At 37.4% G+C, this 16,247-nt stretch overlaps 1 protein-coding gene across 1 annotated transcript; it reads right to left on the bottom strand.

Moving 5' to 3' along the window:
* Positions 1 to 439: 439 nt before the first annotated feature.
* On the bottom strand, positions 440 to 1,387 carry LOC103942550 (protein LITTLE ZIPPER 1). Its single transcript, XM_009352736.2, has 2 exons — positions 1,055 to 1,387; positions 440 to 954 (listed from the first exon to the last, which is right to left on the bottom strand). Exons 1-2 carry the CDS (start codon positions 1,159 to 1,161, stop codon positions 723 to 725), a joined length of 339 nt encoding a protein of 112 aa, XP_009351011.2. The 5' UTR covers positions 1,162 to 1,387; the 3' UTR covers positions 440 to 722.
* Positions 1,388 to 16,247: the final 14,860 nt, after the last annotated feature.

Genomic DNA, 16,247 nt, shown 5'->3' with positions numbered 1-16,247 from the left:
AAGGGATTTATATATTAGTATGAAATGAAATTGCTTTCTGCCATTGATTATGAACATTTGTGCATAGGGTTGTGATTTTCTTGATCTACTCTATCTTTTGTGGGATGGTTTGTGTTTTGTTGGGGGGGGGGGGTGGGAGAGATGAGAATCAACACTTTGGGCCACCTGGTTTTTGAGGAGACAAAAGACAAAAATGCATCAAAGGATCTCAAGTTATATTAACCTTTACATTAAACAATGTCAATGAGAGGACATATGGTAACATCCTTTCTTAATTTGCTAGGAGAAAATTTGCCTGTCACCCATAGAAACATGTATGAATTTATCTTCCTCCTCACGTTTGACACTCGAGAATTTTTCATTTTCCCCAGTTCCCACAAAAAAAGAGAAGAAAAAAACATTGCAAATGATATTTACACATATTTGCACACGCATAAAGTGTAAATCATCCATATAGCATACCTTATTTTATTATTTGTTTGCAACCTAAACCAAAATTATCCCACAAATAAAGTGAGGTGGGGGGAATAATATCAGTCCCCCAACAAGGAGATGAAGGAACAAATTAAGGCTAAGAGAGGTCCCTGCTACTTATTTAAACTTTTTCTGATGAAAATTGAAAATTAAGCATTAAATATATATGCGTTTACATAATTCGTCTAGTAGTACTGCTATGATCGATGTTTCAGCTTCATAGGACTATTAGTGCATCTGCATGCATTTTATACTGCTGCTGTTGTTTTGGTGAGAGAAAGCTGCTTTTGTTGGAGCTGTGAAAACAAGGCCTGGTTTTCTTGGATGAGAAGCAGCGCTTTTCTCCTCAGCTTGTTATTGTCTTCTATAATGATCTGGTTCTCCATGTAAAGCTTCAAGTTCTTCATTTGCAGCTCTATCTTTGCCCCTCCTCCTGTCTCTGCCTCTGTTGCTGCCTCTCCTGGTCTTCCCTTCCTGTTCCTGTGTTAACAAACAAAATTTAAACACTAATCTCTTTCATGATAAGAACAGAGAATAATAGAGAGAGAGTGAGAGAGAAATGGGTTGTGAAGGAACAAACCTGTTAATTAGGCGGCGAACTCGAAAGTTGTTTTGCTTTGATGGCCTTCGAAGGCGAGAAGAAGAGTAAAGAGGACTAGATGGAGACGTTTCTGAGTTCAAACACATTGTTTCCTCTACAATTCAGTTGCTGCCTCGGGGAGAGAGAGAGAGAGAGAGAGAGAGAGAGAGAGAGAGTTTAAACGTGGAGAAGAGAAGGCTAACAGAAATGTGGTTTGTGAGAAATAAAGTTCTTGGACTTTAAATAGGAGAGATGTCTGGGCAGAACCCAGGAGACAAAGGGTGAGCCACATGGCTATTTTTGTGTTTGTATCTGTACTTGTGAGAGAGAGAGAGAGAGAGAGGGCTTTCCATAGTGATGATGGCAAAAGGAGCCATGATTACAAAGGCCAAGTAGAGTGATTGAAATTAAAAGCAGAGGAGGGAGAATATGGGAAAAAGAAATTTCGTTAGTATGCGGTAGTCTAAATTACGTTATTGAAATGTGTCGAATTTGGGTGTAAGATGACTAATGTATAGTCTTTATTGACTGACTTAATTTGTATATATTTATTTATAATGACACAATTCATACAATTAGATATGTGTCTATTTCTTTTATCACGTGATGGGTAACATGAAAGTTTTGCTCCGTATAAAGTCCCAAGTTTGGTGACGAGAAAGACATAAACATAGTTGTTTACAACTGGTAAAGAAAAGGTTTTTCTCCCTCCTAAGGATGGGGAAGAGTGGAAGACTCTTTCATGGATGGGGATGGTTGGGACTAATTGAGAGGGGTTTGGGTTTTTGTTGAGGCACATGGGAAAGTGGCTATTATTCCAACTAGTTTTAGCCACTTTATTGAATTTCAGAAGTTTCCCCCTTCATGCATCCATTGCTTTTTCAGTCCTCAATGTGGAAGATAGATGACATATATGTCCGTAGTCATGTGCCACAATCGGTATTCAGTAAACCAAATCATTACTGTAGAAATCAAGAGGTTGAATAGTCTTGCTTGACAGCTTCATTGAGTACTAAGAGAGAAAACAATGGATGAATATTCTTAAAATTTTAAGAAGAGATTTTATTTTACATTACTTAATAATTAATTAATCAATAGACAATTACTTTGCTTTTTTTTTTATTATTATTTTTATTATTTTTAAAGGAAAAACGATGTTATTAATACTACAACTCAACTCAAGTGTAATCAACGTCGTGAAAGAGAACATCTTAAATGGACTCACTGAGTCACTCTGCACTAGTGCAGTGCCAATGAAAAGTGCGAACTTAACCAAACGGTGGTCCGAAAGCTAATCTAAGGGATGGGCAATTGAACCCATGGAAGCCTTTGAGGAAGGGATTCTCTTCTTTTTTATTATTATTTTATTTTATAAAAATGAGTATTAGTTGTGGAGCCCATCCCATATCGAATTTTAACAATCTGAACCTACTATTTCTCAAGTTGCACCTTATAGATCATCCTTGCAAAATATTAGCCAAATTGGAAATATTTGAGGTATCTAATTCAGTTCAAAAAAATTGACAAACATTTTATTCTAAGAAAAACATTGAATTTCATCGTGATAATTAAATAGGCAAATGTTTCAAATCGAATTGAATTTTTACAAGAATGATCTATGAATCGAAACTTACAAAATAGACAGTTCGGATCGTTGAAATTCGATATGGAGTGAGTCCCATAATTAATCACTATTTTTTTTAAAATAAAATGAGGATCCCTTCCCTGCTGACCCCATTACATGGACAATTACTGTAATTAAGTCGACGATTCAATTGTACGTGAGTATTATGTATGGGTTTTGGTTCCAAATTTCTACGTGAAATTATGAAGGATAATTAGCTGGAGAAGATTATATGTATGGACTGTGCATTTGGTCAAAAAGTTGGCGTTTGTTTTAATTAGTTCTTATCTTAATTTAGCCATTGTTTGTAAAGGTTGTGTTTGAAAGGTAGACGTAACCATTAGAACGCTCTTTGCTTTTACACGAGAAAATAATGTTTTTGCATGTCGTAATGTCAAGATTCAAACGTGTAGACTTAAACTTAGGGATGTAATCATTCCCTTCACTTGAAGATGTTGCCAAACACGAATATTCTGTCCTACTTGGATGGTCTGGATTTTTACCAAACACGAATATTCTGTCCTAATTGGACGATCTGAATTTTTACAGGACCACAATAAAAGTAATAATAATCTAAACCAATTTAAATCATCCAATGCTTGAAGCATGGAAAAATTTTCCCTTTCTCTCCAAGAAAACGAGTAAAAGTAAAAGAAAATTTGAAATTAATATTCCAGTAGTTCACACTGATAATCTTTGGATAGACAATTTGGAATAAAAACAATTCGTTAGGCTCTAGCTCCTACCTGTCTCAGCAGAACATATATAGTTGAACAAAAATATAGTTAGATGTTATTTGAAAAGAAACAAACTAAACTTAATAGTTACGCCTTTCATGAATTATAATAATCTGTAGTTAGAGTCTTAATCGTTCTAAGAAGACAACAACAACGACAAGAAAATACGCAACCACTTGCAACTGCAATTTCATTTTAGTTATACTAATATTAATATATGTATGGTATATTACATAAAAGAATCCTTTAACAAGAGGGATCTTCATTTTAAAAAAAAAATAGGGACATCTTATTGACCGTTAGATTGTCATGAAATTGTGTGGTTGAGATTGTGTGGCCTGTGATTAAATCTCAACCACACAATTTCATTAAAGCCAATCCAACGGTCAAGAGGGTGTCTCTATTTTTTTAGAAAAATAGGAATCCCTCTTGTTGAAGGGTCTGATTACAAAAAATCATAATTACCGGATGTTTGAATATTTTGAAGTTCTAAATATCACGCCGTTGATCACTGATGAAAAGAGGGTCAATTGATCAACAACTCAAAAAGTTTGCATGTTTTTAGGATAAGTTATCTATTATATATAGAGGAAAGATCACTTACGTACACCCAACACAACTATGGTGTACTGCATGTAAGTCTAAAATTTACACAATAGAGATTAACTAACCCTAAAGCTAAATGCAAACCAGGAAGTAGTAACTTCTTTTAAAGTAATATACAAGTCAATTATGATAGATTTTGAGAGAAGGCAGAGGGAAATGAGTAGGTTATTGGAAGGGATGCCTAAGTATGGAGGATGAACGGAGGGAGTAGTCAATATTGTTAGGTCCTCCCCTTTTGTCTCCTTTCTTAGTGTAATTGAGTACCAAAGCCATACTCATTTATTTGGCTTCATCTTCTTCCTCACCGTCATGATTGGTAATACCATCATTATCAACGGCAGTGCTGGTATTTTGTCCAACTTGAGCTCAGCCACTTCACATGGCACCCTTAACTCTACCTGGTTGGAGACACTTACACTTGCTGCAAGGAGCTAAATTGGATGAATGAATCAAACCATATGCTTTTGTTTTTTTTTTTCACAAAAATATTCTTTACGCACTCCCTCTTCTACCAAAGAAAGAAAATCCAGAATATAATCAACCTCTATATTAAAACAGAAATTGTTCTCTCATTAGGCTGTGTAAATTTAGACGTTAAGTGTGTTTATTTTGATCAAAATGTTTAGTCTAGATTTACTGTTTAACAGTACAAACATAGAGATTTATTTGCTTGCAACATAAGTTTAGCAATAGAACAATATCGTGACAAAATGACCTAATACCGGCCAAAGAAAGGGAGATGTCAGTGCCAGTAACATCACCCAACGTATACTTCTTACAATATTGAACCATATATAGGGTGTATAAATTCTATGTTATCATCATATACTATGTGTAGGTGGTACACATGCAGTGTGAACATTATAGGCATGTATTAGAGTGGGCATACATAGAACTGGGTACTTACTAGTTCCTCATCATGCCCCTTTGGATATGGGATATGTTTAGCCATTTGATTATTAAGACCAGGACCAAAGCAGGCTTCACTCATGATTTCTTGTGTTACTATCTCCTCAGTACTTATATGCTACACCATGAGAGGATGAGAAGAAGATAGTCAACAAGCAAATGAAGCTCCCACCATTTTCAAACATGATCTGATTGCTTTCACTTATTGGTTTTTTTCTTACAACTTTCGAATCTTTTGGCTAGTTTGTTTTCTTTGCAAGTTTAGTTTGGGTGATCGAGAGGCATGATGCATTTCAAGTGTCATATATATATATATATATATATATATATATATGCATACACACCAATTCATCACGTTCATATTTAGTTTGCACACTAAAGACCTGGAAATTTGGTTTGGATTATATATCGTCAGACAAATGCGTTGACAGATGATTCTGCTTCAATAAGACATATTTAATGATTCTGCTTCAGTAAGACATACTTATAATCATTCTTGCATCTAATTTGAGAATTTCTCATGCATGGACTATATAAATATATGTCTTGAGGAGCCTCGCACCATCAAACAATGTGGTCCACATCACCATCACCATTTTCTTTCTAGTTCAAATTAGAATCTATGATCGATCCATCTGCCACTCAATTGCCTACTGCGCAATCGATTGTGCCACGCATGCATACTCATCATGATATAATACTATATATTTATAATATTATCACTTACGTATTTGCCTATTTTGTGGGATGTAATTAACCGTGGATGGATACCTCCTCATTAGAATTTAGAAGAGAGGTATATATATATGTATGTATGTATGTATGTATGTATGTATGTTTATATAGGCTCTTTAAGACAAGTGATTCCTATTTTTTGAAAAAATGGGAATTAGTTGTATACTATTCTAAAAGTCTATGTCTAATCGTTTGAAATTAAGAAAGTGCACCTATACCCATTTAGGCATCCGCTTAGACTGCCTAGGCACTCGCCTAGCCCACCTAAACCCGTCTAGATCGCGACTCTAATTTAGACAAAAAATCGATAACTTTCATTGTGCATTTTAATTTTTCAATAAAATGTAAGAGACTTGTTGAATACTTGGATGAACACTCATTATATGCTTGTTCCTCATGCTTTCAAGATGTTCTAATACTTTTTAATTTATATGTCATTTTATTTTGCAATTTATGTATCCTAATATAATTGTGTGTGTTTTTTTAAGTATAAATAGACATTTATTTATATAATAAATGTACTAAAATCCGCATACTCTATCTAGGCGCATATATCTCAATTTATAAGAAAGATGCCACTACAAAAAAAAAAGAAAACAAAAAAAAGGATTGGTTTCTATGTTACACTGTTGGTCCTGATAGTTTTGAGTAGTTTTTTCACTTCAATCTTGTAACTTTCTAAGTGCAAGATGAGCAAGCTTCGAGTCGAGGGACACCAGTGTGGTACTGACCAAGTCACATGGCGGTATGTGTATAAGTTAAAATGCATAGTGGCACGTGATAGACTTTGAGTTCCGCCGTGTCTAAGTTGCATGTAAGTTTCTTTATGTAGAATTCATTGAGATAAGCTTCACAATTAGTTTTTTAAGTCTTGCTCAATTAAGTAATTTAAGGCTGCAGAAGGAACAGTATTTAGGGATCTGCCAAGTTGGAAGAGATGTTCCTCCACTATGTATCTAAGGGAAGACACTAACACCGGGATAGGGAAGTTCCTATCGATGAACTCCTCCGGGAAAAAGCGATAATGTGCTTGCCACGCGAGGGGATGCAATAGAGAAGGTGTATAGAATCTCTCCAGTATTCAATTTTTCAATCTATAGTTAGGACATATATACAACGTAAACATATATACAGGAGTAAGAATTCTGGGAAAGAATAATGAAAACAAAATGAAAGACGCGAATCCAGACATGTCACGAGTAATTACAGGTCCATTCCTGTTCAAACCAGAAAAGTGATGCAGTACATATGCTCCTATACCTGCCTATTATCCAAGAGAATCTTCTTCTAAACCTTGATCATCCTCATCCATTGCATCGCCGAATTTTTTATCTTTGGCAACTCGATCACTGCCCTCGGTTTCTGAATCCGAAATTGATCCAGCTCTGGCATCAATTAATGTTATCTACTTCATTGTCTGAACAGCTATCAGTACTTGAGTCGGATGTAGTACTATTGGAAGTAGCCCAGTGGTTATTAAGGTTTCCTAGATATTAGGATGGTTTCTGTGTCATTAGGCATTAAGGGGTTTTGTCAACTTCTCAAGCTTGTTTCCCCCTGAGTATTGATTGTTCCCTAGGTGGTTAATATTCTAGTTCCTTTGTATAGGAGTCTATGTTGTCATCTCCCCTTAATCATAGTTGTCAACTCCCTAATTTAAGGAGTTGTTGTTTGTCTTCCCTAAGCCATCGGTTGTGGCGTAAAACAAGGAAGGTCTTCTCCTTATATATGGTGGCTGTACATTGTAATCAGGCTCATGATGAAATAAAACATAACAAAGAAATTCAACATCGTATCAGAGCAGGAAAAATAACCTGCTTCTGCTTTACTACTTGCTGAGCGTGTTCATCCTCCAACATGGCTAAAGAAAATCCATTAGGATCAGATGTTGAAAGTTCACCGGTGATTTCATCTGTGAATGTGCCTGAGATGGATGTTAATCCAAATCAAAGGTTAAGCTCAGTCTTGTTGAATGAGTTTAACTATTTGCCTTGGTCGAGAGCTGTATCCCTCGCTCTAGGTGGAAGGTCCAGGTTAGGGTTCATAAATGGAAGCATCGAAGTACCTGATGCTTCCTCACCAAACTATGAATCCTGGCTTAGCAAAGATCAGCTGGTTATGTTGTGGCTTATAAACTCCATGGATATTAAGCTAGTTGAAATACTCAGCTATGGGAGACTGTCAAGGAAATGTATGGCAGTCAGAATAATGCTGCACGAGTCTTCCAATTGAAGAGGGACATATCCAATCAACAACAAGAAGGTAAACCATTTGTGAAACTCTTAGGGAGCATGAAAAGCATGTGGAATGAGTTGGAAACATATCGTCCTCATACGATCGATGCTGCCGTGATTCGTAAAAGAGCAGAAGAAGACAAGATATTTCAACTTCTGTCTAGTCTCGATTCAGAATATGAAGATCTACGAAGTCACATACTCATGAACTTTGAACTTCCTACCTTCACCAGTGTATGTGCAACAATCCAACGTGAAGAAGTGAGGGGGAAGGTCATGAATATGGGTACAAAGGCTAGTGTACTTGATGCTAGGGCATATCTGACAAACGAGAGGAAATACAAAGGAAAGTATCCATATTTGAAATGTCAACACTGTAACTATACAGGTCATGTTAAGGACATGTGCTGGATTTTCATCCAGAATTAAAACCGGACTTCATGAAGAACAACAAGGGTACACTGAGGATGAACCGTATTGTACATCGTACCAATCATGCTTTTGCCTCTACTTCTAAGGGGTCTGACACATTAAAAACCTTCATAGAAAACCCTGCTGAACTCATAAATGAGTTTGCGTTGTACCTTCAAGGCAAGAAAAGAGGTGCTGGAAGCAACCGAGGAGACAACTTGGAAGAAGAGAACTCGACAACTTTACTAGGCAAGTTTGCTGGTTTCCTCGCAGACACAAAAACCATACCCCAAGAAGACATGCAAGGTATCATAAAAGCCTTTAAAATTGCTCTTAATATAAATATGTTGCATGATTTTTGGGTTGTAGATTCGGGTGCCACAGATCATATAACCAACCATGTATCCAAGCCTCATAAGTTTGAAAAATTATCAAATCCCTCTCAAGTTTCAATTGCAAATGGGGAGAATGCAAGGGTTTTAGGAAAGGAAAAAATAAACCTAGTGTCTGATGAGATTGAGTCAGTGGCCCTATATGTTCATTCCTTCCCATTTCAACTCCTATCTGTGAGTAAAATCACAAATACCTTGAACTGTTTGGCCATATTCTCCCTTCATAATGTCATTTTTCAGGATTGTGCCACCAAGAAGACGATTGGTGAAGGGTTTTTCCTAGATGGTCTCTATTACATGTCAAAGAACAATTCCAGGGGGTTCCAAGCCAAGTTCAATCCCATTCAAGAGAACCAATTGTGGCATCAACGTTTAGCTCACCCGCCCCCAACCATTTTGTCGACTTTGTTTCCAAATCTAGGAAAGGATGTAACCTCATGTGAAACATGCCATTTGTCTAAGGCCACTCGGTTACCTTTTAAATCTTCCTTGTTCAGAACTAATAGATGTTTTGAACTAGTTCATTCTGATGTATGGGGACCAATTAATGAATCTTTTGATGGTTATAAGTACTTTGTGATCTTTGTGGATGATTTCTCTCAAGTCACATGGTTATATCTTCTAAAGTCTAAGCATGAAGTAATGGACGTGTTCAAAGACTTCCATAACCTTGTTAAAAACCATTTCTCCTCTCAAATCCAAACTTTCAGGTCTGACAATGGCACCGAATACACATCTCATATCATGAAACAATATTTAAGCACTCATGGCATCATGCACCAAACAAGTTGTGTTGACACACCTCAACAAAACGGTGTTGCCGAACGAAAAAACCGTGACTTGCTTGAAAAAACTAGAGCTCTAATGCTACAAATGAATGTACCAAAGAGATTTTGGTCTCAAGGGGTTATGACAGCTGCCTATATCATCAATAGACTCCCTAGCCGAGTCTTGGAGTTCAAGTCTCCTCTAGAGGTTAAGAAAGCAAGATTGACCTCTCACACCTTAGAGTTTTTGGTTGCATATGCTTTGTCCACATTCAACCTCATCACTGAGATAAATTAGATCCCAGAGCTGCTAAATGTATTTTTCTTGGTTACTCTTCTTCACAAAAGGGATATAAGTGTTATAATCCCCAACTGAGGAGATTACTTGTGTCTAAAGATGTTCAATTCCATGAAACTAACCCTTTTTTTAGCAAACAATGTGAAATAACAAGCCAAAGGGATAGTATATTGGATGTGTTCCCACTGCTAAGAATCAAACTTGAAGCTTCATCAAAACAAGGTCACAGCCATGGCATCATCGATGGTGGCATTGACGGCTGCACTTCAGAAGATACACTGCACGAAGGTGGGGACAACCAAGATGATACTCACAATGAAATTCAAGGTGTCAATGGATGTGAGACAACTACTCCTGCTCCATGCCAAAATCTAATGCATGCGAGATAACTCCCCACAAGATTTCAAGACTTTGTCACCTACAAACCCACACATCCCATCTCTAACTATGTGTCGTACAAAAGAGTGACACAACAACATGCAGCTTACCTAAGCAGCATTTCAAGATATAGTGAACCTCAAAGTTTTGATGATGCTAACAGCCAATGAGTGTGGAAGAAAGCAATGAACGAAGAACTTCAAGCCCTAGACCAACACAAAACCTGGAGCATCACCAAACTTCCAAAAGGCAAGAAAGCCGTGGGCTATAAATGGATCTACAAGTTCAAATTTAATTCAGATGGATCGATTGAGAGACATAAAGCACGGTTGGTGGCTCGGGGATTCACTCAAATGTTCGAAGTGGACTACAAAGAAACATTTGCACCTGTGGCAAAAATGAACTCAGTTAGGGTTCTATTGTCCGTGGCTATAAACAAGGGGTGGTCCATGTACCAAATGGACGTAAAGAATGCATTCTTGCATGGCGATCTCAAAGAAGAAGTCTATATGAAGTTGCCACCAGGGCATCCCCAAAGCAATGAACCTGACTTAGTGTGCAAACTGCACAAATCTATCTGTGGGCTGAAGCAATCTCCCTGAGCTTGGTATGCCAAGTTAAGCTTAGTTCTCATTTGGTTTCAAAAGTAGCAATGCAGATTCCTCACTCTTTGTTCGCATTGGAGCTGTGGGCAAACTGGTTGTACTGATCTATGTCGATGATCTGATAATCACGGGGGATAATCCTGACAAGATCTGCAACCTGAAACAATCTCTTTGATAGGATTAAAAGCACACCACAAAGTAGCACACAAATATCCTATTGATTTTCCTTATTAACACTAATATTTGTCAATTGTAGCATATGAAAATAAGGGTCTTTCCCGCAGAAGATTGTTTTATCTAACTACTTAAAATGTCACAAAAACTGGGCTGCTTTCCCTACTGACCAGCCACCGAAAAATAATTATTAGACCAACTTAAACTTATCTAAAGTCTACGAAATTTTATATGTAGATAATAGACACACAGAGCTACACTCACACAAATTTTTGGGATTTTTGGAGTTGATTTGATATTTAAATTAAATCGAACAAAAACAGGACAAAAACAGATTTTAAGTAGTTTGCAAATTAAGAAAAACGAGTTAGGGGAATTGCTATCCACCACCAAATAATCATGCAAAAATGTTATGTTTCATTCAAATTCCTTCTATTTCCGGATGAAGATGCTCAAGTTGGCTCAATGTTAGAACTCAACCTATTACTCTTTCTTATGTAGTATGTTAAGAGAATGGCGTTTTCAACTTAACTTAGTCCCTAACATGCAATCCAGAATGGCATGTTCATAGATTTAACAAGTAGAAATCATTAAGAACGAAAAGAGTTTGAGTCATCACAAGGCATCGTAAGTACTGGCGTTGTCTTACTTATCCTAGAAATTGGTTCACATGTTAATCGTAATTAACAAGTACTACTCTAGAACATATGTAGGTCCTCATTTGACAAGGGCAGGCACACACATATTCATAGCATTAGAATCCTAGATATGCTTACTAAGTATGCATCCATAGAAAACACATAAAGAATTCATCAATGAGACAAGTAGTGAATCAATTTTCATCCATTATAAAAGTAATTCAAACGAAATGTCATAACAAATTTGCAATCATATTCGGGGCTTCAAACAGCCCCTAACTACTAAAAATTTGGTTACACAATCCTTAAGTTAAAACAAAAGATAGACATGAGTTTGAGAAAATAGAATCGAAAGAAATCGACTAAGGCTCTCTCCTTTCCTTCCTTCCCCAATGCTACTTTTAAACCAATTCTTGCTGCATCATTTTCTTCTCCTTAACTCACCCACTAATAGCCATTTAGTGATGACAATAAGTGAGAAGAAATGGTGAAACAATTGTAACTCATTGGGTAGCTTTTATGCCAATAACTCCCTCTTAATCCTCATCTTTAATTCCATTTCCTCTAATATTTGAATAGGTGTCAGCTGGTTTGTTCTTGATTGCATCAGTTTTGGCTGCTAGATTTATTGGATTTATTGCTTTCAATGCTTTCTTGTCAGTTACAAACTGCTCAGCCTCTTGGGAACCTTTCAGTGTTAAAATGGCCATAACTTCTTCTAGAAAACTGATATTAACAATCTGCGAAATGCTGCAGAAAATAGACATCCGTAGCTTTCCAGGCATATAAGGCTCATTCTCTAATTCATTCTGAGCTGTCCGAAACTTGCTTCCAAAGTCAGCTGACCTGCACAGGCAGTTTTGACGAATTTGTTACTTAAAATTTCACTTGTGTTATTTTTCTTTTCTTTGCTTGACAAATCCTAGAAAACACAAAAACAAAGTAAATAACTCAAAAAATATAAGGAACTAACTAAGAAAAGGCAAGTGAATTTGATATAAAATATATATAAATATAAGCTTATCACTCTTAGACAAAGGTTTGCAATTAAAGACCTTGGAATCTTAAAGTACTTCCTTGGTATAGAAATGGCAACCTCTCACAAGGGACTATTCCTTAACCAACGGAAGTATGTCCTGGACTTACTCAAGGAAGCTAACATGAGCAATGCGAAACCTGCCATTACCCCTCTTGATAGCAAAATCAAACCTAACTTAGATGGCACGCCACTCACAGATATAAGTTATTATCAGAGGCTGGTGGGTAAGTTGATTTATCTAACCATCACTAGACCCGACATTACCTATTCTGTGAGTATCGTGAGCCAATTCATGCAATCCCCAACACTCAAACATTTGAATCTTGTTAAAAGGATCCTACGCTACTTGAAAGGTTCAGTGGGTCGTGGTATCATCATGAAGAAGAATGAAAATACCCAAATCATGAGGTATTGCGATGCTGATTGGGCAGGTAACGCCATCGATCGTAAGTCCACTACTGGCTATTGCACCTTTGTAGGTGGAAACTTGGTCACCTGGAAGAGTAAGAAGCAAACTGTCATCGCCAGATCAAGTATAGAGACCGAGTATTGTGCCATGGCTTCAATTGCGTGTGAATTGATATGGCTAAAGAGTCTTCTGTGTGATTTGGGTGAACCAACCACGCTCCCTATGTCCTTATTTTGTGATAACCAAGCTGCAATGCATATTGCATCCAACCCAATGTTTCACGAGAGGACGAAACACATTGAAGTTGATTGCCACTATGTTTGGGAACAAGTTCAGTCACAGGTGATTCAGACACATTATACCCGAAGCATTTACCAACTGGCCGACATCTTCACCAAGCCCTTGGCCTTGCATCAGTTTCAACGACTTCTGTCCAAGCTTGCTCCATAAACCTCCTGGATCCAGCTTCAGGGGGAGTATTGGAAGTAGCCCAGTGGTTATTAAGGTTTCCTAGATATTAGGATGGTTTTTGTGTCATTAGGCATTAAGGGGTTTTGTCAACTTCTCAAGCTTGTTTCCCCTTGAGTATTGATTGTTCCCTAGGTGGTTAATAGTTTGGTTCCTTTGTATAGGAGTCTATGTTGTCATCTCTCCTTAATCATAGTTTTCAATTCCCTAATTTAAGGAGTTGTTGTTTGTCTTCCCTAAGCCTTTAGTTGTGGTGTAAATCAAGGAAGGTCTTCTCCTTATATATGGTGGCTGTACATTGTAATCGGGTTCATGATGAAATAAAACATAACAAAGAAATTCAACAAGAACCCTGGTTTTCTTTCCCGTGATCACAACTATCATATACAGTACCACCAAACTGTTCTTTTAAGTCGGGAGCAACAATCCCAATGATTTCACTTAGGGCATGTTTACTATTTTGGAATCGAGGTAAGTAAAAGGGAATCTCCTAAAATCATGGAAATAACCTCTTCACCAGATATTAGCAATTCAAATCAGGCAATTACACATGATCACCGTTGAGTATATTCTCATTTACTAGAAGATTGTAATTGAATATTGTTTTGTTAAATGTCTTGTATTTTCTTAGTTTGGCACAATTCAAAATTGTCTACAACACATGTAAATTCCTTTTGTGAAATATACAAGAACATACATTCCATATTCACTCTAATTTGGTATACAGAGCAACAAAGCTCCATCGAGCAAATTTTTTTTTTTTAATTTCCCAATCCTCATGGCTGAATCCACCAACATAATCACACCCCCATTGCCCACCCTTGTCACCATTAACGTTGCTGCTCAATTGCCTCTCAAACTCACACCCACCAGCTGTCCTTCATGGTGAGCTCAATTCAATGCCCTACTTCTTGGGTATGACTTAATGGGTTATATTGATGGATCAAAACCATGTCCTGTTGCCTCCTCTGCTGTGTCCTATAATTTTTGGATTTGTCAAGATCAGCTGCTCCTACATGCTATTTTAGCCTCTGTCTCTGAACAGGTCATTTCTCTCATTGCCTCCTCCAAAACCTCGAAGAATGCTTAGGACAAGCTGATCAAGCTCTACGCCAACAAAACACGCTCTTAGGTTCTAACTCTAAAAGAACGTCTTACGCTCATACATCATGATACACAACCTGTGTCTATTTTTCTACAAGCTGTCAAAGCCATCATTGATGAGCTTGCCATTATCGATGTTCCACTCTCTGACAATGATATTGTTCTACATGTTCTCAATGGTGTTGGACTCGACTTCAAAGAAATCGCTGCCATTATTAGGGCTAGTGATACCTCTATCTCCTTTAAGAATTTGTATGACAAACTCACTAAACATGAAGTTTTCACCAAATGGGATACTACAACAGACGTCGCTTTTATGACTGCTTTTGTTGCTCAAAATTCCTGCTTCACCCATCACGGCTCAAGATCTACACAAGCCTCCAACTAACGTTTAAATAATGCCACTATCAATTCTCATCGTGCTATCCACTATAACAATAACACCACTAATAATCAGCGTTTTGGCACGGGATATCGTGGTTTTTGCCAATGGTGTGGCACTCAAAGGCATAGTGCCAAACGCTTCCCTCATCTTTCTCCATGCTCATCCGCTCCACCTATGGTCAACCACACCACTGCTCGCTCCTCCACATCTTCTCCTTGGCTGCTATATTCGGATGCCTTTCACCATTCACTTCTGATTCCAGGAACATCCTGGATTCCACCTCCTATTGAAGGAAAAATTTGTGAAAAACAAGTTCATTTGAGCAACATTAACAACATTGATAGGAGCATATTTAGGCGACTTACTTAGCTTGTTTTCGTGCATCTATGTTGTTAATTCATAGTTGTTTTAGTAGTTTAAGCCATTTTCGTGTGTTTTTAGGTTCATATGGCTAAGGAAGCAAAAAGATGCATTTTGGAGCATTTTGGAGCAAAATTGGGCTTGGAATGGATAGCATATGATTGGAGCCAAAGTGTTGGACGAATTTGAAGGCCTTGTATTCATTTTGGACATAAAACAAAGGGCCTAGCCCATTCTCTCTTAAACCAACCCCAAGGCCATGCATTTCCTTCCAATTCCAAAGCCCACAATCACTTCAAAAGCCATGCAAAGAACCATCCATTCCATCAAAAACAATCCATCAATTCACATGCAAAACCACCATTAACACACATGCACCCAAACAAAGCCAACCTAGCTAACCCTACATGCATTCTTTATGCAACTCTTCATCATTCCACCATTCATTCTTTATTCCACAAACAAGTCACATGCATTTCCACCTTCCTACTTCATCATTTCACCACATTCTCCCTCTTTAACTCATTTCATTATTCATTCACTTTGCATTCATTCAATTCCACCCCACATGCACCCTTTATTCTTCATCATTGCAACCATGGCACATTTACACCAACAAAACAACTCCCATGCCATGGCCTACTCATATTCCCATTTCCTTTCCAACATCTCACATGCATTTCCACCTTCCTACTTCATCATTTCACCACATTTTCCCTTTTATTTCCACATGCAATTCTTCATCATTGTAGCCACAAACACCTTAAACAAATAGCCATATACATCTCCACTCCTCCTATAAATACCCTTGCATTCATTCATTCAAAAATCATCTCATCTCATTCACAACACAACAACACACCACAAACACATTCCTTTCTCCCTTAGCCGTGAGTCTCCCTTAGAATCCAAAAACCATC

Source organism: the organism of the source record quoted next, unplaced genomic scaffold (assembly GCF_019419815.1).
Source record: "Pyrus x bretschneideri cultivar Hongxiangsu unplaced genomic scaffold, Pyrus_bretschneideri_v1 Contig43, whole genome shotgun sequence".
NCBI classification, from domain to species: domain Eukaryota; kingdom Viridiplantae; phylum Streptophyta; class Magnoliopsida; order Rosales; family Rosaceae; genus Pyrus; species Pyrus x bretschneideri.
This window is presented reverse-complemented; position numbering and strand designations above follow the sequence as displayed.

What these genes read in the sequence shown, in the direction of transcription:
- LOC103942550 (XM_009352736.2), bottom strand. Translation starts at nt 1,161, where the DNA reads ATGTGTTTGAACTCAGAAACGTCTCCATCTAGTCCTCTTTACTCTTCT. An exon ending in GTTCGCCGCCTAATTAACAG is followed by an intron (nt 955 to 1,054) that starts GTTTGTTCCTTC and finishes TTGTTAACACAG; the next exon opens with GAACAGGAAGGGAAGACCAG.